At 42.2% G+C, this 24,234-nt stretch overlaps 1 protein-coding gene across 1 annotated transcript in view; it reads right to left on the reverse strand.

The window, feature by feature from the left end:
• Golph3 (golgi phosphoprotein 3) overlaps positions 1 to 24,022 on the reverse strand; it is a 30,269-nt gene extending 6,247 nt beyond the window's left edge. The window contains exons 1-3 of the mRNA XM_085831397.1: positions 23,500 to 24,022; positions 6,016 to 6,147; positions 2,601 to 2,715 (exon numbers count right to left, since the gene is read on the reverse strand). Coding sequence (XP_085687523.1) covers positions 2,601 to 2,715; positions 6,016 to 6,147; positions 23,500 to 23,724 — 472 coding nt within the window. The 5' untranslated portion in view covers positions 23,725 to 24,022. The remainder of the gene's footprint in view (positions 1 to 2,600; positions 2,716 to 6,015; positions 6,148 to 23,499) is intronic.
• Positions 24,023 to 24,234: the final 212 nt, after the last annotated feature.

Genomic DNA, 24,234 nt, shown 5'->3' on the forward strand with positions numbered 1-24,234 from the left:
AGCATTTAAATAAAATATCAGTGGTGGTGAGCATGTGTGAGTATGTGAGCAAGTGCGCATACACAAGGACACAAAAGCAAGTTACTTGATAAGGTAGTGTGTTCTTAGAGATCAGAGGACCAAGAATAGAAACATCTTAAGATTTATTACTTATCCTGTAGGACTTACAATTAAGTGAGAGAAGCCTTCATAATATAATTTACTGGCTAGAATAAAATTGGAATGTGGCCCTAAGAACAAAATGAGGCATTAGAAATGATTTAATATCAAGAGCTATGTATAAGGACATTATAGGGGATGGGGCTCACAAGTTACATCTAGACTTCCAGAACAGGAGAAACAGCACAAGTGCATAGCATAATGACTTCCAACTTTCAACTGTCCCGTCCATTGTCTCCCACAGTGCCTACTCCATCCTCTGATAGTGTGGGGTCTGGGTTTACTGCTTCCCGTCACTGTCAGGAAGGCAAACAACCCCGAGCTAGAACCAGATAAGATGCATTAGCTGACAACTAATACATCTTCGGAGGATAGCCACATTTATAAAACTACTTATTCTAAAATCTACCCTATAATTCTACAATTAACTGTGCATATACTAATCTGTAAGTTACTAATGTACTATCCCCTAGCAATACTAACTCATTAGGTATTACTGTCTGAATACACCTGCATTTTCACAGAACTACAGTACAACACAACTGTGTCCCAACAATCTGTCAGCCAGGACAGGGCTCACACTCTAGACAACATCTCCGCCATCTACTGAACTCAGGTAACCAAGCTGAGGTAAGGCAAGTGCCTGGTCTGCTGAGCCTTCTCACTGGCCCTTCCTAACCCTTCTAAAAAGGTCCATTTCCTTCTGTGTGTGTGCACTGTTGCCTGTTAAAAGTTTAATCCGAGGTCTACTTCCTCCTTCAATTTCTAAACATGTCCTCAGTTTTTTCTGAACTACCAAAACTTCAGAACCATAAATATTAGATTATTAAGCACACTTAGGTTTGAGACCCCTTCAAGCTGCAAGTATCTCTATTAAGTTCATAGCACCTGTGTCAATACCATGTAGCACTAGCACTCAGACAGTCCACCACATACTTTCTGCTGATGACATAGCTACAGTGCAGGACAGGAGTCCAATCCAGAGCTTTGTACACTCTAGATCCTTACTGAAGACAGTTTGAAAACAACTAAAATTTAAGAGAAAAGAAAAAAGAGAAAAAGATACTTTAACCTCCAAGTTGGCCACAGTCCTATATACTTAAAATCTCCTAAAGGATGGGAAAGCAGCCTGACGGATGGGCTCCCATGGTGGAAGGAGAGAAGTGACTCTTGCATATTGATGGTCCTCTTCCCATGCCAGGTCACGATCACCACAGCCCCTGCCACAACCAAGACTCCCTGATAAAAATCTGTTATTAACTGGCAATGTCTGCTCAATAGGAAACGGGTCACTGTCTCCCTTTTCTCCTTCCCAGGACTGGGAATCAATGCCAGGCCTTCTGTATGGTCCTTCACTAAGCTCCAACAGAACTCCCACACTAGCATAGCATGCACTCTGTTTTCTCCTCCTAAGCTGGATCCCCTTCTTTCATGACACCATGATAACTCACTCCTAACACAGACCTAACAATAGTATGTGCTAAAAAAAAATTTTTGGCATTTGTAGCCAACCGTATAGGATATTTCTAAATACTTGCCTAATGAATTCTGGCCCAATCCAATGGATATGTTACTGTACACTTCAATACTTTGGGAGAAAACATAAATGTCAGTCATATCTCTTCAATGTTCACTCCAATAAGATGAATACAACAGGGCTGAAGAGATGGCTCAGTGGTTAAGAACTGACTGCTCTTCCAGAGGTCCTGAGTTCAATTCCCAGCAACCACATGGTGGCTCACAACCATCTGTAATGGGATTCGATGTCCTCTTCTAGTGTGTCTGAAGAGTGCTATAGTGTATTCATATACATTAAATAAATAAATAATAAATTTTTAAAAAGGAGAATACAACAGCAACTCAAGTTGAAACCAAGTTCAGTCAATACTCACACTAGTAAGATTTAGTCAATCAGCAGCTATGCAATGTTAACTAGTTAACTTATCAACCGAACCCCTTACTGAGGCCATTTGGGGTGTATGAGGAAATCAGGTGATTAAGACACTGACCACCAGACTGGATAAGCCAAATGACCCACTGGGGTACAAAACATAACGTCAAGAGAGTTTATAGTTTATGAAGACATCCTCACAGCACGGCCCACTCTGAACAGAGTAAACGGTATCAATTAATTTAGATAAGGTATGACTGAAGACAGGCACGGTGGTGCAGGTCTTTAATTCCAGCACCTAGAAGGAAAAGGCAGGTAGGTCTGAGTTGGAGTTCAGTCAGGGCCACGTAGTGACTCAAAACAAACAAACAAACAAACATGAGAGCTTGAAGAAAGAATATCCATTTTATTCAGTATCTGTTCTCTCCTGTAAACAGAGATAAATTGTTAAAAACTTATCATCCCTACCATCATCACCACATTTCTATAGGTAACTATACAAACTTCTCTAAACACAACTCAATGTTTACTTTTTAATACATCAGCTTACCACTAAGTAACTCAATCCAGTTCTGGACTGTCTCTGGAGGCTGAGTCTCCTTAACATGCTTTAGAGCTTCATCAAGAAGAACATCCCCTGTTGGAGCATCCGATTTACAAATCACCTGAAACACAATTGGTCAGAAATGATCCACTAGTACCACTACATGAAAATCAATGCAAACATCTCATGCTTAGAAACTACACTTACTATAATGTCATTTGATGCTTAACTGTGAGAGGTATTTAATATAGAAATTCATACATTTTTAAAGTCTTGGACAAAGAAAGACCCAACAATATGGAAGAATTCAACATACTAAAGGCATTTCATATAATTAAAAAAAAAAAACACCAATGTTCTCAATAATTGTTACTAAGAAAACTTTGCCAAAATAAATAAATAGAGATAGGTAGGTAGGTAGGTAGGTAGGTAGATAGATAGATAGATAGATAGATAGATAGATAGATAGATAGGTAAGAGATAGCTCCCCCTGAGTCAGGCATGGTAGTGCATACCTTTAGTCCTAGCTCTCAGGAGGCAGAGGCAGGCAGATCTACAGCCTGGTCTACAGAGTGAGTTCCAGGGCAGCCAGGCCTACACAGAGAAATCCTGTTTCCAGCTGGCTCCCTTGAGTTTATGCTCAATAAAAGATATGAAGGGGAATATAGTTTTAGAAACAACAAAGACTTTTTAAACTGCCACCGCTAGCAGAAGCCTTAATGAAACCATCAACAGGTTTGACTATGTAAAATTACTCAACCTCTAGCACCAAGAGGATCAGAGATACAGGGATGGGGTTGGACAGACTCTAAATCTGTAATTAAAACCTATACTGAGTGAAAGCTCAGGAGTTAAGCATGCTGGCTGCTCTCCCAGGAGTCAGGTTTGTTCCCAGCACGCACTCAGTAGCTCATGGTCGCCCTTTTCAGGTTCTACCAATATAGTTTTTAAAAACCCAGGGTGTTTTACAGCACAGCTTATTTATAAAAGTAATATGATTACTATACTGGGCAGTACAGATTCAGAAACACCATTCAGAACATTCCCTCCATGGTGATTAGTTAGACCAGGGTTTATGGGAGAGAAAAAGATCTTCAGGAAAATGAATCTTGTGTCTGTGGTGTGGCCATGGGACCTGCCTCTCCCTTCCACCCCTTCCCTCTCTCCACGTGACCAGTATCTGCCTCACCCTCCACCTCCCTCACACACCTTGACTACACCTAAGTTCTGCTCTAAGCCTTTCTCACCTGGCATTTCCTCCATTATCCTTGCCATGATTTTAGTCTACAAGTCTGACCGTCTTTCTCTTGTATAATTGGTCTCCTGTCTAGAGGCCTTGAACTTTTTTAATGTTTTAAGAATACTTTCATTAATTCTTTGATAATTTCATAGCCTAGATATAATGTAACTTGTTTATATCCAACCCAAATTCTCCACATTCCCTTCTTCCTGACAGTTCTCGTCTCACCTCCATGTCCCCACACACTTAACAACCACTGCCTCTTACAAGTGCTGCCCATGTGAGGCCATCCATCAGAGTGCAGGCAGCCAACCAGTGGCCACACATACCCAACCTCCCCCAGCAGCCATCAGTTGCCCCTCAGCTAGGGATGGAGCCTCATGAGGCCTCTGTACCCCATACTGGGGTGCTGCCTGGCCTCACCGTCTCCAGGCGCTGTGAGTCTCTAAGCGCCTGAGTGCAACCCTTTGGCCCCTTTCAGCCCTGGCTGCACACTGAGCTCTCCATTGTTCCTGCTCAAAACTAGTACAAGATTCAAGCAAGTGCTAATTCCTTTAACAATTTCAAAAATGTGTGGCTTCCAAATACATATGCTCTGCTTCAATAAATTCTTGCTATCTCCAACACAGAAGGGATGAAAAGAAGATAAAACAAGACCTCTGAGGAACTGCATTATATAGATAAAAGAATTTCAAAAAGGCCTCAGGGGTTTAACAGAAAACATTAGAATCATAAAACAAGAAACACTGTGGTAACAGCAATCTTTTATGTGAGGCCCAAGGTGTTATGTGGCACGAGGCAGGCTATAAGGACATGTGGACAGATGTGGACAGAAGCTAAGGAGCAAGAATAAAATAACTAAAAGGTAAGAGGCTGCAGACAGACTCTCCCTTCGAGCCATCAAGAAAACATAACCTAGTACACCTCCTAACTGGCCTCCAAAGGGAAAAACACTAAGGCTGGGGTCATTTGTTAAGATGGCTTTAAAATGAACTGAAGACAGCCCAAAGTGGTGGTGTGCGCCTTTAATCACAGCACTCAGGAGGCAAAGGCAGGAGGATCTCTGAGTTTGAGGCCAGTGCAGTATAGTTATCAAGCTCCAGGTCATATGGAACTACATAGAAAGAATTTATCTTCAAAAAACCCCAAACAGCGCAATAGTTGGCTTCTATGAAGAAAGCTAAAGAACAAGGAAAACAGCTACATTTAGTCTTCTAACTATATGGACTATCTTAACTGAACCAACAATACGTTTAAAACTTAACTTATTAAATCACATAGAATATTCTTCCAACATTACCTACGTCACTCAGAACTAGAGTGACGTTAATAAGCCCATATGGCTAGGAAACAAATTTTCTCTGACCACAATCAGCCACTTCTATTATTTAGAAGTTCTATTACTTCCTACATTATTTCTTTTCATTAACACAGTAATGGCTTTCCTTCTTATAAAATAAATGATCACTCTGGTTTTACAGTCCAGTGTTCAGAATAAGAAATGAAGGCATAGGCTTGTCATCTTAGAGCTCTGGAGGTGCAGGTGGGAGGAGCTCTAGATCAAAACCAACATGTGCTAGTGAGCTCCAGGTCAGCCTTGGTTAAAAAGCAAAGAATGTCTTAAAACAAAAACAAAAAAACAAACAACTAAACTAAAAACTAAATAACAACAACAAGGTTCTGGCCTATCTTTTAGATTTACAAATATAACTACAAAAGAAAAAATGGTTTTGAATACCATGTCCAAAGCATAAAAAAAAACAGACCAGAAGAGTGAATAACTGAGTCTGAAGTTAAAAACCCACACACCAGCATCTATATTCTGATCTGCCACAGAAGTACCCACCTTCACCATGGCAAGAGACATAAAGATCAGTCACAGCTTTACAAAAAGAGTAATGGCCTGAGTAATTCAGTTCTACAAAACTCTCAGATTTTTAAAAGTCCTATCGAGGTCTTTTTCAGAAACAATGAACACTGGGCATCTCCCTAAGGTACAGTGGTCATCAACCCTGACAGTGAGGAGCATCGCGCTGCATATGCAAAACCCAGAAAAACCAAGAATGCAGTCCAATAAGGACAATTTTAAACTATTTAAATAGTATAAAGCTATTAGAAACAGTCACCACTGAAACAGAAAACAATTCTTGTAAAGAGGGTATTATTTAGAAGTCCTCTTACCTTTCTTGTCAAAAGACTTTTTCTTCTCATTCCACAAGCCTCTAACTGTAACCTTCCTCTCAAAGCTAATTCAATTAACATACAGCCACGTAATCCAGATGATATACAGTCATTCCAAAATGATGTGTAACCCTATTTAAAAAGAACAAAGAAAACAAAACAGCTAATTTACCTTGAGTCAAAAGTAGAAATCTCTTTAGCTAAAGCCACATATGTCTTCTTACAACAAAACACTAAAATGCACAATTAGTATGTTGTTAATGTAGGATCTGGGAAGGGTCATCCTTTTACCAGGTATCTTACATATGGATAAACAACAAACCTCAGAGGTCAAGCTGGGACAGTAGTACATACCTGTAATTCTAGCACTGGGAATAAATATGGGGGCATTCTAATGGCGCAAGAGTTCAAGGACAGGGCTGGAGAGATGGCTCAGAGATTAAGAGTACTTACTGCCCTTACATTAAACGGGAGTGCCTAGCACCCACATGGTAGCTGAAAACTGTAACTGCAGATCCCAGGATCCAATGCCCTCTTCTGGGCTCCTTGGGCACCAGGCATACACATAGTTAAGGAATACATAGAAACAAAACACCCATATATACAAAATAAACTAACAATTTTAAATAAATAAAAATACAGTCCAGGCATGGTGGCTCATACCTCCAGCATTCAAGCCAGCCTGGAATACACAGGGAAGGCTTCAAGTCAATGGGATGAGCCCATATTTAAGAGGATGGCTGACCATCAGAGGTCATGGAACTTCACTAATCATGCAAGAACTTTAAAGTGATAACAGTTTTAAAAATAATTTATTTTTATTTTATGTGCATTGGTTGGTGTTTTGCATACATAGTGTGTGTGTGTGTGTGTGTGTGTGTGTGTGTGTGTGTGTGTAGTTACGGACAGTTGTGAGCTGCCATGTGGGTGCTGGAAATCAAATCTGGATCCTCCTCTAGTTCAAAATACCACTTTTGTTGGGAGAGCATTTAGATAAAGAAAACTAAAGGGGATAAACAAAACTACAGTATTGTCAGGCCTGGTTATTAATTCCAGCACTCAAGAGGCAGAGGCAAGTAGATCTCTGTGATCTATATGCATGGTTTACACAGTGAGATCCAGGATAACCAGAGGTACATAACAGAGAGACCTAAAAACAAGTCTAAAAAGTTTTTTAAAAGATTTCATATTTATCAAAAAGGCCAATTTCAATGTGAAATCAAGGAAGCAGACTAGTTTTGAGATTTGCTAAAATGAAAAGATTGTCGGACTAAACAACGTTTATTAAAACCAGTAATAGTAGAGGGCTGGAGAGATGGCTCAGTGGTCAGAGCATTGACTCTTCTTCCTGGGTCCTGAGGTCCTGAGTTCAATTCCCAGCAACCACATGGTGGCTCACAACCATCTGCAATGAGTTTGGATGCCCTCTTCTGGTGTGTCTGAAGACAGCTACAGTGTACTCATATACATAAAATAAATAAAATCTTTTTAAAAAACCAAACAAGAAAAAAAAAAAAAAACAATAGTAATAATAGAGGAAAATAAAGATCTGGAGCAATTAAAGACTTAGGAAGCAAGGGAATTAATTCCAGAATTGATTCCACATGAAATTATGTTACAGCTGTGTGTTTCTCAGGGACCTGAACACACAAATGGGTTTCCTATTCGAAACACCAAAATGTTTCATAAAGTAAATATACACTTCATAAAGTAAAATGGGTATGGTTAACATACAAGTCTGAAACTCTGTCTAGCTGGGCAGATTTTAGCAGTTTACCTTTGATGACGTACAGAAGAGGGCTAAATACTGTCCCACCTATTCTCATGTTATGAGTCAACCAGAGATGTGTCAGCAAAACAAGGTCTTTACTACGGAGTTGAGTTACATTTAATGAAAAACTGGATAACTCATGTGGAAAATAGATGAGGAAAAAAAGAAAGAAAAAAAAGAAACAATTCTGTGCCAAGGTTTCTGGGACTTATCAGAAAAGACAAGATGGATGAAGCCAAGAGAACTGCAAGCAACAGAGTAGCCCAGTGTAGCCCAGTGTTTTGATAACCTCCTAGTAAAACTCCTATCATGAATGTACAAAAGCATGATCAGGAATTATCAGAAGTTGTTGCTGTTGTTGTCGTCATCGCTGTTTTGTTTTGTTTTTAGGTTGAGTAAAACTGATCCAAGAGAACAAGGGAAGGGGGTGATATAACTGACCAGATAACAATGCCACATTGGGGGCTGGAGAGATGGCTCAGCGGTTAAGAGCACTGACTGCTCTACCGGAGGTCCTGAGTCCAAATCCCAGCAACCACACAGTGGCTCACAACCATCTGTAATGAGATTAGATGCCCTCTTCTGGTGTGTCTGAAAACAGCTACAGTGTTCTTACATATAATAAATAAATCTTTAAAAACAAAACAAAACAATGCCATATGGGATTGAGGCCAAGTGGACCAGGACTGTAGCAAACGACTATAATCCACCTCAGTCAGCCTGGTTCTCCAGTGAATCCATGACACAATATGGCATAGACAAGTTAGCAGAGAAGTGCTCAGTCAGGAGGTAGAGAAAACGTTGGCCTTGTTTCTCTCAAGAACAATTCCAAGAGCCTACTGGAGGAGTACATACTCACAGGATGTGTGTCCCAACAAGTCTTTCCTATCTAACAAAGCCAGTCAGCCACTTTTAATAAGGTAGCTAAAGTCTATGGGAAAGACTAATAAAAAACTGGCAGTACCAAGCAGCTACAGTTTTAGTTCAAGAGGTAGAACTAACTAGTTGTGTTTGCATACACAGCTCTGAGAGAATAAAGAATCAATGATACATCCAGGGAAGCAAACCAAGCCAGAAGAACCAGTGGCTCTAAGATAGTGTCCCTCACCTCACTCACAGCGTATGAGACAACCCCAACCTTAGAGCAGAAGACCACCACAGAACAAACAATCTGAGGCATTATTTCAAAAGTGTGATTTAACAAGAAAAAAAAAAGTCCCTATGTTCTAAAAAGTTTTATCGGGAAGTGCAGACATTCCAAAATCAAGCAGATTAAGTACTATCCCCAACAAACAAGAATCCAGACATGGATTCATGGGTCCACAATCACCCAAAACAACAGAGCCAGAGAGCCAGAGACCCTAATCTGCTGTCCTGGTCAGGGGACGCACTGCAGTGCCAGCATACACAGCTCAGGGCACTCTCTAGTCGCCTGTAAAGACTACTAGTTCCCTGATAGGCAGCAACCTTTCTAACAGATCGCCAGCTGCTAGGCTAATGCGACTGCAGCATCCGATGCAGATCGATCCTCTGCTACTGTGGGTCCTGGCCAAAACAAACTGTCAATCTTCAGGGCAGACCTCATAATGTTGCATAAAACTCAAGGGAAATAAACTGTCTTTCCCATTCAGTCAAAGAGTACAGCAGAAAGAACTGTACAGTAACAGATGAAGCAAGGGGACACAATCACCATCACCATGGGCAGTTTCAAGGACAACATTAGGAGACAAGACTACATCTAGGAAAACCTCCACCCCGGTTTTTCTCAGCAACGACCATCACTTTGTATGGATCTCCAACTGCCTGCTTTCTTTCCTCTTATCAAGTGGCTTGACTTGAATGGGAAAAGAAGCTCTCAAAAGTGCCAACAAGAAGAAGGATTCACCATGAGGGTGAAGAGCCACACTATGTAGTCCAGACCTCTTACTTAAAATGAAGGAACTTGAGTTGGCCACTCACAATGAAATACAGTGTAAATACATTCTGAAGGTCTAGTCTACTTAGTCAAAGGATATAACAACCAGATGTTCTAAGACATTTCATGTATTATACAAATACATACAAAATGGAAAAAAATGTCCTTGATCCGTAATTTACATAATATAAAAATATAATAAATGAAATAAGACCTGAATTCAAAATAATATGAAAAAATACATACAGGTTTGTATTGTAAATATTTAATTTTTATATGTATATGAGAGTTTTCACCTGCAGGTACATGTATGTCTGCACCATGTGTGCCTCATGCCTGATGAGGCCAGAAGAGGGCACTGAATGTCCTGGAACTGGCGATATAGATGGTTATGAATGACTGTGTGGGAACCTATGCTGGGAACCTAACCTAGGTCCTCTGAAAAAGCAGCAAGTGCTAACCATCTCTCCAGCACTAAGGTTTCTATTTTTCAATGTACATTTCCTAATCCCAGCACTTGGGAGGCAGAGGCAAGCCAAGAGCTCAAGGCCAACCTGGTCTACATAGAAAATTATAGGCCATTCAGGGCTGCACAGTAACACAGTGAGAGCCTCTCAATTGTAAACAAGGTGAGGTGGGGACAGAAAGAAAAAGAAATTCAAGTTCTCTGACACAGTTCTATACACCTTAAGTTACATTCCAGAATACTATGCATAGAAAAATGTATGTACAAAGACACTGATCTTGTCACAGTAAAACAAAACAAACACCCAGAACCAACCTAAAAATAAATAAAAATAATTCAGCGTTTGCCAAACTTTTTGACATTGAATCACTTTTACTTACTGTACGCATATAACAACTTACTGAATATAGTAAGTTTCTAGGAACCAGGTTTTAGGAGGACTTGAGCTTGATCCCACTCACAACTGCCTATAACTCCAGTTCCAAAAGTAGCCAACTCCTGTAGCCTCGCAAAGGTACCTGCACTCAATGTATACAACACACACACACACACACTCAAAACTAAGGGCCAGGTGCTGGGCATATTTCTTTAATTACAGCATTATGACGTCAGAGTAAGGTGGCTCTCCACGACTCTGAGCCAGCCTAGCCTATATAACAAGTTCCAAGTCAGCCAGAGTTACAAAATGAGACTCAAACAAGAAGTCCTCTTCCCTGCCCTAGGAACAGATCTCCTGTTGTGGTCCCTCACCCCTAAAATGCAAGCCTACTCTGGGGTCACCCCACAGTCTCCTTGGTGTCTGCAGTGGCACTGAACTGACTGACCAGACACTTAAGAGCTTCAACAGCTTGACAGCCTCATGTCCTCCAACTTGACTCATCCCTAGCCACAGCTTCCAAACCAGTCAGCACCATTTCAAAGGCCATCAAACACAGCAGCCAAGTTCACTGGGATGAGGACTGCCACAGTCAGGTAGCGGGCTCTGGAGCTGGTTGGGGACTGACTCCTCATATCTGGACTTCATTTCTCAGACACAGTAGGTCCTTTTGCCTAGTGTCAGCCTTGGCCTTCCTCCTAACCAAGAGAAGCAGCTATCTCACTTCCACCTCCCATGGCTCTTCTGTGCCTTACCTACCCTGCATGTTCTTTTCTTTTGTACACAACCCCCTCCCCCAAAAGTGTGGGGAAGTAACTAGCTCAAAGTTCCACAGAGAGAAGAGAATAAATGTTGTATTAGTAAGGAAGGGGGTATAAATAAAAACATCTTTTAACGATCCCAGTGCAAAGATTATTAGAAAATGGGGAAATCAGCCAGGCAGTGGTGGCACATAGCCTTAATGCCAGCACTAGGGAGGTAGAGTCAGGTGGAAAGATCTCTGAGTTCAAGGCGAGTCTGGTCTACAGTTCTAGGACAGCCAGGACTACAGGGAAAACCAATTCATCTTTATATAAGTATGCATATATGTATGTGTTCACATATAACACTTTTTAAAGTAGGTTAGGAAAGTATTAGCAGTAATAACAACTGACTGGCTATCTTCACGTTAGACTTTTCTGTATAGATGTGAGAGAAAAATGGAACAAGAAAACAAGAAAAAGACTAGTTATTCAAACTTATAAGGTAATAATTAAGATGCTATCAGTAACATGATAAAGACACTAGAAACACTAAAACATTTGCAAATGATATACCTAAGAACCACCTTTCTGTTTCTCAAAGCCAACACAAACCTTTGAATATAAGCTATCATCTATGACCAAGCTTGGCTCTTCCCAATCCTCAGGTCCCACCAAACAGCATTTCTTAGAAAGGACTCCACTGTGCACAGTCCCCAGTCATTCTCACACACAGTCCTCTAATACTATCTTCAGCATACTTCAGCATAGTTACCACAATCTGTAATTATATAGATGTACACACATCTTTGTTTATTTATGCATCTGTCTTCCTTAGCACAATGCTTAGCATAAAACAATTGCACAAGTAGAATTTTGAGTGAGTAAGGTCGATTATGGACTTTAAATCTTCCATTTTTGTTAAATTGGTTTTAATTTCTTCCAGCACTAAGAAATAAGTAGTATCTCACACACCAAGAGTCTTTATCATGGATCCACTCTTGCCAGACACTTAAGACCTAAGTGGTGTAGGGGGTGTGTACACGGGTACCTGAGAAGGCTAGAAGAGGGTGTCGTATGCCCTGGGACTGGAGTTACAAGCAATGTTGAGCTGGAAACTTAACTCCAGTCCTCTGGAAAAGCAGCAAACACCCTTGACTGCTGAGCCATGTTTCCAGTTCCTATTTTTTGGTAGTCTACACTTTCCTAAATATACAGGCTCCTTGTGTTTTGTCTAAAAGGCATATTTCTACTATTCTCATGCCTCAAAGTCTACCCCATTTCTCCCATAATTATAGGGACAGTAAAATCTTAGTAATTACGTATTTTTTTAATTTATCTTTTTTTAAGATTTATTTATTTATTTATTTATTACATGTAAGTACACTGTAGCTGTCTTCAGACACACCAGAAGAGGGTGTCAGATCTCATTATGGATGGTTGTGGGCCACCATGTGGTTGCTGGGATTTGAACTTAGGACCTTTGGAAGAGCAGTCAGTGCTCTTAACCGCTGAGCCATCTTTCCAGCCCTAAATTTACCTTTTGAAGCATCATATGCATATAGTACAGACTTAAATCCAGGTCAAAAAATAAGTATGGCTTAATCTTCATCTAGGGCTGGCAACACATTTTGCAAGTTGTAATAATTCAGGCCAGTGAGGGGTACAGGTGCTTACAAACCTGACGCCCGGAGACCATTTTCAAAGTTGCAATGTGGCCTCTAGGCACGCACACAGAGAAAGAAACTATAAACACTTTAGTAATCCCAAGACCAGTGACTTGGCTCTCTCTAGTTTCTCCACTACTTTCTACACTCACATCTTCTAAAAATTCTCTGTATAACATTGTCTTTAAAACCTACAACTGCTTCCAATATCAACCCAGCTTTTAACTTCTTGTGCCAATAAATGTTCACGTTCCTTATCCCAGACATAATCTCCATCGTAGCTGTTGTGTCCTGTCTAAAACTTTGTTTCACGTCTGTTAAGTCACAGCCTGTACTTCACTGTGCTCAAATATCTCCAAGTACAGGAGCACAGAGCATCTGGAGCCCAAAAGTAAAGACACTTGAGAGCCTGAAACAGAAGGATCACTTGAACCAAAAAGTTTGGGACCAGCCTGGGCTACAAAATAAGACATAGAAGAGGAGCTAAGGATGCAGTTCCATGACAGGGACTTGCCTAGCATATTAATGCCCTGGGTTCAATCCCCAGCATTGTAAAGATGTTTTTAAAACTAGAAATGGGGGGTGGACTGGGGGTGGGGGTGGGGGGTAGAATGTGGGGACTGGGGAGTGGCTCAGTGGGTAGCACTGCTTGCTGTGAAGCACCGGGACTGGAGTTCAATCATCTAGGACCTGCATAAAGGCTAGGGATGGCCATGTGTGCCTATAACCCCAGCACAGTGGATCCTGGGAGCTTGGTCACCAGCCAGATAACATGCATATGACCCTCCCCACAACACACACAAAATTACATTAATTCTTTAAATTATTTTAGAATTTACAATACAATTACATCTTTCCCCCTTTCCTTTTCCTCCCTCCAAGCCATCCCATACACTCCCCCTTGCTCTGTTTCAAACACATGGCCTTTTTTTCATTAACTGCTGTTATTTACACTATGCATAAATACATACATATATTTACTTTTTTAATGAAGAATACTTTTATAGGGCTGTGGGCCAGTGCTAGGATTTAGCTCAACTGGGAAGTTTGCCTATCCCAAATGTACAAACATAACCCAAGGATGGTGGAAGTGCCTGCAATCCCAACCTGGCACTGCACTCTAGGAGTAGAAGCACAAGGATCATGATAAGTTCCTGGACATGCTCAGCCACAGAGCTGGAGGGCAGCCAAGGGTGCTGGAGACCCTGTCTCAATAATAAACAGTGTGTCAAAGTACTTGCTACCCCAAGATCTAGTAACTCTAGAAACCACATGGTGGAAGGAGAGCCAGCTCTCACAAGTTGTCCTCTGACCTCCAGACAGCCCCCCCCCCCACATCCACACACAAATAAATACAGAAGATATTTTCTTAAATAATTTTTAAAGGTTGTAGAACCCTGCCCTAGCCACCTTCTGTGAAGATTCTGGCCTTGGAAAGTAATAAAGATTATTTTCTTTCCCTAAAAAATAAAACACCAAACAAAGAGGAAATAAGATGATCCTGTAGGAAGAGCTGATTACAACAAGGGTCAGAAGAGGCCAGGCTCCTCACAAGCTTTCTCTTGTGGAAACAGAAGGCATAAGGAAATAAGACTCACTGCCTGCCAACTACACCCATCACTTTATACAACACAGCTGCCATAGAAGTCACTGATTCTGAAGTTTGGGACTTCTGATACCTCCAGAGAGTGAACAGTATTCCAGAGAAGAGAAATGATGGAAACAACCACAGACTCTGGGCTTACATCTAGGGAAAAGAAACCAAAATACTTGAGGTTTCCAGATTTCCTAGCCCAGATGGTCTGGGATTACAAAAAACAGAGGGGGAGGAGGGATACTTTTACACACACACACACACACACACACAGAGAGAGACAGAGAGAGAGACAGAGAGAGAGACAGAGAGAGATTGATTCAGCGAAAAGGCATAGGTAAGTAACTGATTGAGTCAAATATTCACTAAATTATCATGTCCAGGATGGTCAGGAACTTACGGCAATAGTGGAAGCTGGGCTCTGTGGCAGAGCACTTGCCTCGTATGCTCAAGGCCAGAGTTTGACCCTCAGCACTGAAAAGAGAGTGAAGAAGAGGGGATATCAAGTACCAGCCAACAGCATTTTTTTCAGCCTAAGTCCTTTTTAGCCCTTAGGTCCTATAACAGGTTATGAGACAGACCACAAATAGAGGTCTGTTTTGACCAGGAAACAATGAGGTCTAAGAATTCAAGAACATTTAGTCTAGTTCTCCCAAGGAGGAGTCAAAAAAGACAAAGCTACAAGTCAAAATCATGGGTAGTTTGTGTTGGTTAAACGTTTGTCAATTTGACACGAATTACAGCCACAAGAGAGAACCTAAATTGAGAAAAGGTCCCCATAAAATTATCCTATATGCAAGCCTGTAGGGTATTTTCTTGATAGATGATTGATGTGGAAGGACCCATCCCACTATGGGTGATGCAGTCTCCAGCAGGTGGTCTTGCATATATAAGAAAGTAACTTGAGCAAGCCAGGGACAAGCCAGCATCCCTGTGGGCTCTGCTTCAGTGCCTGCCTACATTTTCTATCTTGACTTCCCTTCATGACAGACTACAACTATAAGCTGAAATAAATCCTTTCCTGTTCAAATTGCCTTTAGTGGTGTTTTGTTGTTGTTGTTTATTTGTTTAAATCACAGCAATAGAAATATAACTGGACAATAGTCCCATGGCTCCTGATCTGAGGGTTCTTTTCTAGTCCCTAGTCTACACCTTCTGTTTTTCTCTGAAGTTGGTATCTCTGAAGTTGATTTGGAGTACTTTCTCTGAAGACAGTACTCCAAATCATCTGGAGTACTGTCTCCTATGTATACTGATTGTCCCTTAAAAGCTAAAAATCTTAGAAACCTCAACACTTAGCAAAGGGACTGATACATGAATGACATATTTTGATTAACTGAAAATACGAATTACCAGTTAAATTTGTTTAATCTCAAAAACTGGCAAATCCTACTCATGTAATTTCTGTTTTTTGTTTTAAATAGTATAAAATTATTTAACAATTGTATTTAAGAAACTGAAACTAGGGGATTGGGGGATTAGTAGCTAAGAGCACCGGATTTTGCAGAAGACTCAAGTTTAGTTCCTAGAACCAACATGCTGGCTCATTAACCATCCACAAAACTCTGGTTTTAGAGGCTCTGAAGCCTGGGATGCCTTGATCTCCAAGGGCTCCAGGCATCTCATGCTACATGCATACATTCAGGCAACACTCTTGCAAATAAAATAAATCTGGGAGGGAGGGAGGGAGGGAGGGAGGGAAGGGAGGGAGGGAGGGAGGGAGGGAGGGAGGGAGGGAGGGAGGGAGGGAGGAAATAAGAGGAACTAGGGTAGGGCAAGGATGGTCGTTCAGAGGTAGAACACTTAAAGAGAATCCACAGCCGGTACAAGGTCCCAAGTTCAGTCCTGACCAGGAAAAGAATCCCAAGGGGGCAGTAACCACCAAAAGCTGACTGTAAGCCCTTCAGTCTCAAGTCTTCTCAAAAAGCCAGGGATGGACAGATACAGGTTATCTTCCATGCTCTCTCAAAATTACTACTAAAATTTTAACTAGTAACTTTCTAGAATTCATACGAGTCTCAATCAAGTTCTGTTATAAATGAAATTTCCATCAACAAAGTTGTTCTTTGAGAAAGGAGCTATGTTGTCCAGACTGGCCTCCTCCAAGGATCAGCAGTCCTCCTGCCTCAGCCTCCCAAGTTGTCAGAGGCATGTCCCACTGCCCCCCTTTCATAGAAAATAATTTCTAGGGAAGGGATGTAGTTCAGACATGTAGGTAGGGTGCCAAGGCCCTGGGTGCCATCCTCATTGCCAAATACACCAAAGTGAAATATGATTTCCACCACAGAAACCAAAAATGGTTTCTAAGGTGATCTAAGTGCAAACACATGTAAGAAGCCTCGGTCTCTCCACCAGTTTTCACCACCCCCACTATCTCTTCCCTCGTGGAATGTAAGATGGACATTCTGGATGTCTCACCTCTCTATACACGAAAGGAAGAAGTTTTTTCCAAGACCACCCCCCAAAATCAGTGTTCATTCACTTGGGAATAATGTTACCTTCAGTGAGTGTATGATTTACTTAGAATATTTACTGAGTCATGGGGTACGAGTCAAGGTGAGATAGTCAATTGTAGAAGCAAAAGTTGTAAAGTACATCTGTTGACACCAAGTGAACAATTTCTCTAGTAAAGCATGTAAACCAAATACAACTTATTAAGAATAAATTAACTTTACATACGGATGTAATTTGGCTTAGAGTGCTGCTTGGTTAGCGGGTGCAAGGCCTGGGTTAAATCCCCAGCACCATCCAAACACTAAAATGAAGGACAATAATATTCTAATAAGATTCTACCATTCTCTATCGCTCTATCTCATGTGTGAATGCGTGTGTGCATGTGTACGCATGTGTGAATGTGGCTGTACCAATTTGTGCAATTACAGAACCAACCTCAAAGTTCAGCCCTTGCTTTCTACCACCCAGATTTTGCTACATTTATTTGTATGTTTGTTCATCATACAGGAGACACACACACACACACACACACACACACACACACTATTCATTGTAAGTCAGAGCACAACTTGCAGGAGTCAAGCCTCCCATCTTCGACCAAGCCATCTTCAACTGGACTCCTTGAGACAGGGTCTTTGTTGTTCACTGTAGCACACACCAGGCTAGTTAGCCTGGAAGCTTCCAGGAATTCTGCTGTCTCCAGCACCCATACTGATTCAAGAGCACTGGAATTACAGAAGGGCCTTGATGAGACCCAGTTTATGAGAGTTCTGGCTACCCAAACTGAGATCCTCTACCAGCACCCCTGGGACATCTCCCCTGTAAATCTAATGTTTATGAAACAAGAAAAATATTCTGCTTCTTTTTTAAACCTGTGTGTGTGTTAGTGCATGCCACATTATAATACTGTAGTGTATACACAAGGTTACATTGCAATACTGTAGTACGCTAACAGGTTGCAATTTTTTTTTTTTTTTTTTTTTTTGGTTTTTCAAGACAGGGTTTCTCTGTATAGCCCTGGCTGTCCTGGAACTCACTTGTAGACCAAGCTGGCCTCGAACTCAGAAATCCACCTGCCTCTGCCTCCCAAGTGCTGGGACTAAAGGCGTGCGCTACCACCGCCCGGCTCAGGTTGCAATCTTTACAGCTTATTTTTCATATAGGCTCTAAACTTTATATGTGGCTTAAAGAGATGAAAATTCAAACCCTTTAAAAATATCAAAAGAATATAGTCAGTATTAGAAAAGAAATTACAAAATGCAAACCTCTTGAAGCTTTTATGTGATTTTTTAAAATTACTACAAACTTAACACACCTTGAAATTCTAAAACTGAGCTGAATAACTATCTGGCTTATAGGTTTAAGAATAGCACTATTTTACATTAACATAGAGGTAAAATGTTTACAAAACAGTTATACATCTTGATAAATACTGTGTTCTAAGCATTATTTCAGAATGAACTCATTTGGGGGACAGTGTGAAAACAACAAAGTCAGTTTCATCTTGTAAACTTCCTAAGTCTTGCCACACACCCTATCATCTCAGGCTTGGGAGGCAGAGAGGAGAGGATCACCAATTCAAGAAGACTTCAGATTCAACAACTGCCAGGCTATACAGTAAATTTGAGGCATGCCAAATACCATCTTTTCTCTAAACAAACCCACCTAATCACTACCTACTATTCAAGTGTTACTGCAGTAGAGTTCTTATGACTTTAGAAATGTATCTTTAAAGAAGATGTTACTAAAAGCTATTAAACCTTAGAAAAATCAGGTGACTGAAATAAAAATTAAAAAAAAAAAGTCACACTAGAAAAAGACAGGGAGAAAACTAAAAACCAACCAAACAAAACAGCAACATCCAGGAGCACAGTAAAAACTAAAAACCAACCAAACAAAACAGCAACATCCAGGAGCACAGTACACACAAGAAGGCTGCTCTGAAAAGGTTTCCTTTCTGCCCACTACTCTTTCTCTTCCAAAGCCTCAGTGGAGGGCAACTGACCGGACAGGACTTAACTACAACACAAAACAATAGGAGGATACTTCAAGAAGCCGTTCCAAAGCTGTCAGTAACCCTAACGTTAGGGAGATAGAGACAAGAGGACCCAGAGAGAGATCAAGGAAACCAGCCTGGCCTTCATCAGACCCTATCTAAAACACAAGAAACAAACAAGCAATCCTATCAGGCAATGGTGGCACACCCTCTTTAGTCCCAGCACTCTGTAGGCAGAGGCAGAAGCACCTCTGTGAGTTCAAGGCCAGCCTCATCTACAGAGTTCCAGAACAGCCAGGACTACGTAGATAAACCCTGAGAGTCAAAAGTAACTAAGTAAATGAATGGATAAATAAGTAAATAATAAAAAGCTAAAATTTTAGGGCTTCGCAAAGACAAAGGGGGAAAGTACAGTAAAGTGTTAGCAATAAGTGCCACAAAAGTACACACACACACCCCAAGCACGTGAAGTGACCATTTTCCACATTTGTGAGAATTCTGAGACTCTTGCATAGTATGTAAAGGGAAGGGCGACAAAGCCTCACTTCTACTCAACAGGCCATTTTCTTTTTCCCTGTTTCTGTAGGTGTGTGTACATATGTGATTGTGTAGAGGTGGGCAGTCAATTTCAGTGTTGCCCTCAGATGCCAACCATCTTGGCTTTCAGGGGTGTCTCACACTGGCCTGGAGCTTGCTGAATGGCTAGGATGGCTGGTCCAGAAGCTTCACTCTGCTTCAACCTGTGACATCACTCCCAGCTTTTCCAGAGAGCTGGGAAGCAAGTTCGGGGCCTCGTGTTTGTGTGGTCAGCACTTTAACAATCTTACCATCTCCCCAGCCACCAAACACTAGATTAAATTGGTCATTTAAAGTAGTCAAACTGGGGCTGAAGAGACAGCTCAGTGGTTAAGAGCACTGGCTGTTCTTCCAGAGGACCCAGGTTCAATTTTAAGTACCCACATGGAAGCTTCCAACCATCTATTACTCTAGTTTCAGGGACCTAATGCCCTCTTCTGGCCTCCTTGGGTACACAAACTAGATGTACATACATACAAATATGGGGGCAAAGCATTCATACACATAAAATAAAAATAAATAAACCTTTAAATACCTTTAAATAGGCAAGTAAATGAGATGATCAGATCTCACCTTACGTATTTAGACCTACCACCAATAAAATAATTCAAGTTATTTAAGGGGGTCATTGTTACAGTTAGTGGTACAATATGTGTGAGACCCTTCAGTTTAGTCTTCTTAAAAAAATATTTTAATATAACTTTTTGGTTATTTATGGTCATTCTCAAGTATCCTGAAACTACTCAAGGCTTCATTGGAAAAAAACACAAATAAATAATGAAGAGAAAATATTTACTATTTGTCCTGCTCTGCCCCCAACCATCCACAGAAATCTTGCCAATTACTTAATTGGAATTCATGAGTGAACCTATCTGACATTCTAGCAGTGGCCTCTAAATATCACTCACTGACACTTCACCCAGATTAAGTACCCAGAACCTATGAATGAGCCTAGGCTTGGGCTTTTTGTTTTTCAGTTGTTTTTGTTGTTGTTGTTGTTTTTTAAAGATTTACTTATGTATATGAATACACTCCAGATACACCAGAAGAGGACATCGGATCCCATTACAGATGGTTGTGAGCCACCATGTGGCTGGGAATTGAACCCTCTGGAAGAGCAGTCAGTGCTCTGAACCCCTGAGCCATTCTCTCCAGCCCTTGGATGTTTTAAGAAAAGAAAAAACCTGAAAAGCTAACTCGAACTTAAAAAAATAAATAAAATAAAACTATTGTCAGGCCTGAATGAGGACATGATTGTTCCTAGGTTTGAGCTAGGAAGGTTTAGTGTAGAGGGGATAAACGGCATCTGGAAAGGTCCAGTCTGAACCTGGCATGTGAGGGGGATAGGAGGCTGGAGTAAGCCAGGAGACAAAGAGAGCAAGAGGCCAAGAGACCACATAGCCAAAAGGCAGGGTTATAGAGAGCAGAGCAGCTGGGGGAAGGGAGTGAAGCTCAGGGGCTGCAGAGGTTGAGGGTAGGAGAGCTGGGTGAAAGTGCAAGAAGAGCCAGGACTCTAACAGGTATAGGCGATGCTGAGACAGGTAGCCAGTGTCTGCTTTGATAGGCACCTTGGCTAGCAGCTATACTTCCTGAGTTTGAGACCTAACAAAGACTTTAAACAAAACTCCATGTAAATAATCTGACGCCAACGGCTTCTCATGTAGCCCAGGCTGGCCTCTAACTTTCTATGTAGGTGAAGGTGACCCTGAACTTCCGATAGTCTTGCCTCCCAAGTGGAAGTATAGGCATGATGGGCTTCCAAGCCCAGTCTGTGCAGAGGTAGGAATCAAATTCAGAACTTCATCCAAAGCACTCTATCAACCCAGCTGTATATTCACAATCCCTAGAACCTAAGTTAATAACAAATTGAACAAAGTCTTAAGTGGCTACGGAAACAGAGCCAGGAAACCAAGACTTTGTCTTAAAAAAAAAAAAAAGACAAGGGGACCATCCCCCAAATAGACTGGGTGATAGGTTTATAGGACTGGTCACTACTGTGTACACACTTGATGAAAGAAAAAAATATGTACCTACATTTTTTTAAAAACAAGTGCCCACTCCCACATGCTAAAGATTAGTGCCTGGCTGAACCTTGGCCATGACTTAGGAAGTATATTTATACAAAATAACCACAACAGATGGTCTCAGTTACCTACCATCAAAGAACTTCCATTGTTTAAAAAAACAAAACAAAACAAAACAAAACTAGTTGAATGTTGTAGTAGCATTAAATTCAAAAAATTCTTCAGATTATCTTCACGGGAACCAATCACAGAAAAATAACTGGTGACAGCTTTATATTAAAAATTCAGAGTAAAGCTTCTAAAATAAAAGGTACTTTTTCACCATTGTTTCTCAATGTGACAATACCAAAAATAATTTTTTTGTTCCATTGTAGCTTTACCGAGTTCTAGCATACAGAACCAAAATGCTGACCCAGGAATGTAACCTTCATTTTGTTTTTCTTGTACTTCCTAAAAATGTCTCATAATCTGTTTTGTTCCAAAGTGGGGAGGGAGGGAAAGATAAATGTGTATTACAAGAAGCCTGCTTTCAAAATCTAATTACTTCCTAAGTGAATGCTCTCTAAAATCGCATTGCCACGCACTAACATCTAGCTTTTCACTCCACAACTAAAATTGAAACACACACACCACCGCATTCCTCATAATAACTGTAATTAAACAGGTACCGTGCCCCTTTCACAGCCAGAGGGCCATTCAGTGTCTTCAAGCTGAATGGTATTAAGGCATCAAGAAGCACTTCCCTGGGTAGTATCTAATATCCGGGAACCACAAACAGTCCCTGGAAAAACTCAGCTCTCTACCGCTGCTAAGTCTGAGGAACTAAAAAACTTTTATAGGATGAACTGAGTTTTGTTCTGGTTTGTTTCTTGTCCTCCTTCCTGAATTCTGAAAACGTATTTAAAGACAAGATCCAATACCTTTCTGACTCTCAAAATGTGTTGTCTAGAGTTTCTACACTGAAACGAAACAAACTTCCGGGCCACCTCATCATACATGATTTATGAAACATCCAATCCTGCAAGTCTGCCCTTAAAAATAATCATCTTTAGAGATCGATGGGTATTAACAAAATCAATCAAACATTAACTACAGAATCCATACATTTAAAAGACGGTCACTAGCACTTTTTCAACTTATATGTGTGAAATTCCTAAATATCTGGGGTGACCTTTCCAAACGTCAGAATACAACATAAGCCTACCTAAATCTTTGCAGCCCTTTTATCAAAGCGCAAACTTGGTATTCCTCCCAGCTCTTCACAAGCCCTCCCTTAAAATGGCAAAACAGAGAGGACGACAGCAGATCTAACCGCAAAACTAACTCATCGCTCGCTCAAACCAAGTTCATCCAAAAAGTAACTTCCTAGGTTTTATATCAACTTGGTATTGACTTTTTAAAACAATACCCAGTAAAAACAACTTTGCTAATTCTTAATCGCGCGCCGCAACTCAAGTTTTACATAAGAAAGAGGGCCGACAGCAAGTAGATCCGCGAACCTCTCCCGGGTCTTAAAACCTGCAAAAACTCAACACTTGGGAGCCGCGGTAGCCCCGAGTCTTTGGATCTCAACAGTCTCGGGTTGGAGTTGCCATCATTTGCAGCAGACAGCGAAGAAGAAGAAGCGCAAAGATCGCCAAGACTTCGGAACTAAGAGTGCTTGTGAGCAGAGGAAGGGAAAACCCAAGCGAGCACTTGGTACCGGGAGGATCGGGAGCACTCGGGGCGCCGCCGGAGAGAGCTGACTCCCACACTCCTTAAGACGAGAGGGCGCTCAGGGGCGCGGGGCTCCGGAAGCAGGGACAGGTGAGGCCTCGGCCGGCGCCCACCCGGGCCCCACCTGGAGCCACCCGGGTCCCGCTGCCACCCCGGCTGCCACCCGGGCCGGGCCCGCGGCGCCCGCACCTCTCGGTCCTTGAGGCCCAGCAGGAGCACCTCCTCCATCAGGGTCAGCCGCGTTTCCTTGGAGTCGCCCTTGTCGTCGTCGTCCTGCTCGTCGCGGCGGCTCTGCGCCTCGTCCTCGCCGCTGCCGCCGCCGCCTCCCGCCGCCCGCTCCTTGTCGGCAGCGTTCCGGGAGGCCTCGGTGCGCCGCTGCACCAGGCCCGAGCTCCGCTGGGTCAGCGAGGTCATGGCTCCCGCACAAGAGCCGCGCCGGACCGACAGGGACGCGGGACCGGCCGGCTCTCCCTCACGGCTCCGGCCCCGGGAGCTTCCGTGTTAATTCTTGGAGCTGGGGCGATGTCCGTGGGCTGCGGGGCCGAAGGCGGTCATGAGGAGCCGGAGCTGGGCGAAGCCGGCGGGCCGGGCGTCGATAGGGTACACAAGGGAGCCTTCAGCCCGCGGCTGTGGCCCCCAACACAGCCCAGGAGCCCGAGCGGAGGCGGCGGCGGCGGTGGCGCTTCCCAATATGGCGGCGCGCACTGACGTCACCGGAGGATGTGGCAGCGCCGGCGCGGGGCGGGGCCGGGGTGCCGGAAGCGGTGCGAGCGGGGGCGTGGCTAGCCGCCTCCCAACTCCGCGGACACTTGAGCTTCTGGACTCGCTAGTGGCCCTGAGTCTGGAGACCAGAGGTTTGCGACCGGTGACCTGCCCGGCTTTCATCCGTCTCTCAGTTCACTCTCAAGGTCCGGCCTGGCGCCA

This window comes from Mus caroli, unplaced genomic scaffold, assembly GCF_978045245.1.
Source record: "Mus caroli unplaced genomic scaffold, Mus_caroli_1 scaffold_16, whole genome shotgun sequence".
NCBI lineage: Eukaryota > Metazoa > Chordata > Mammalia > Rodentia > Muridae > Mus > Mus caroli.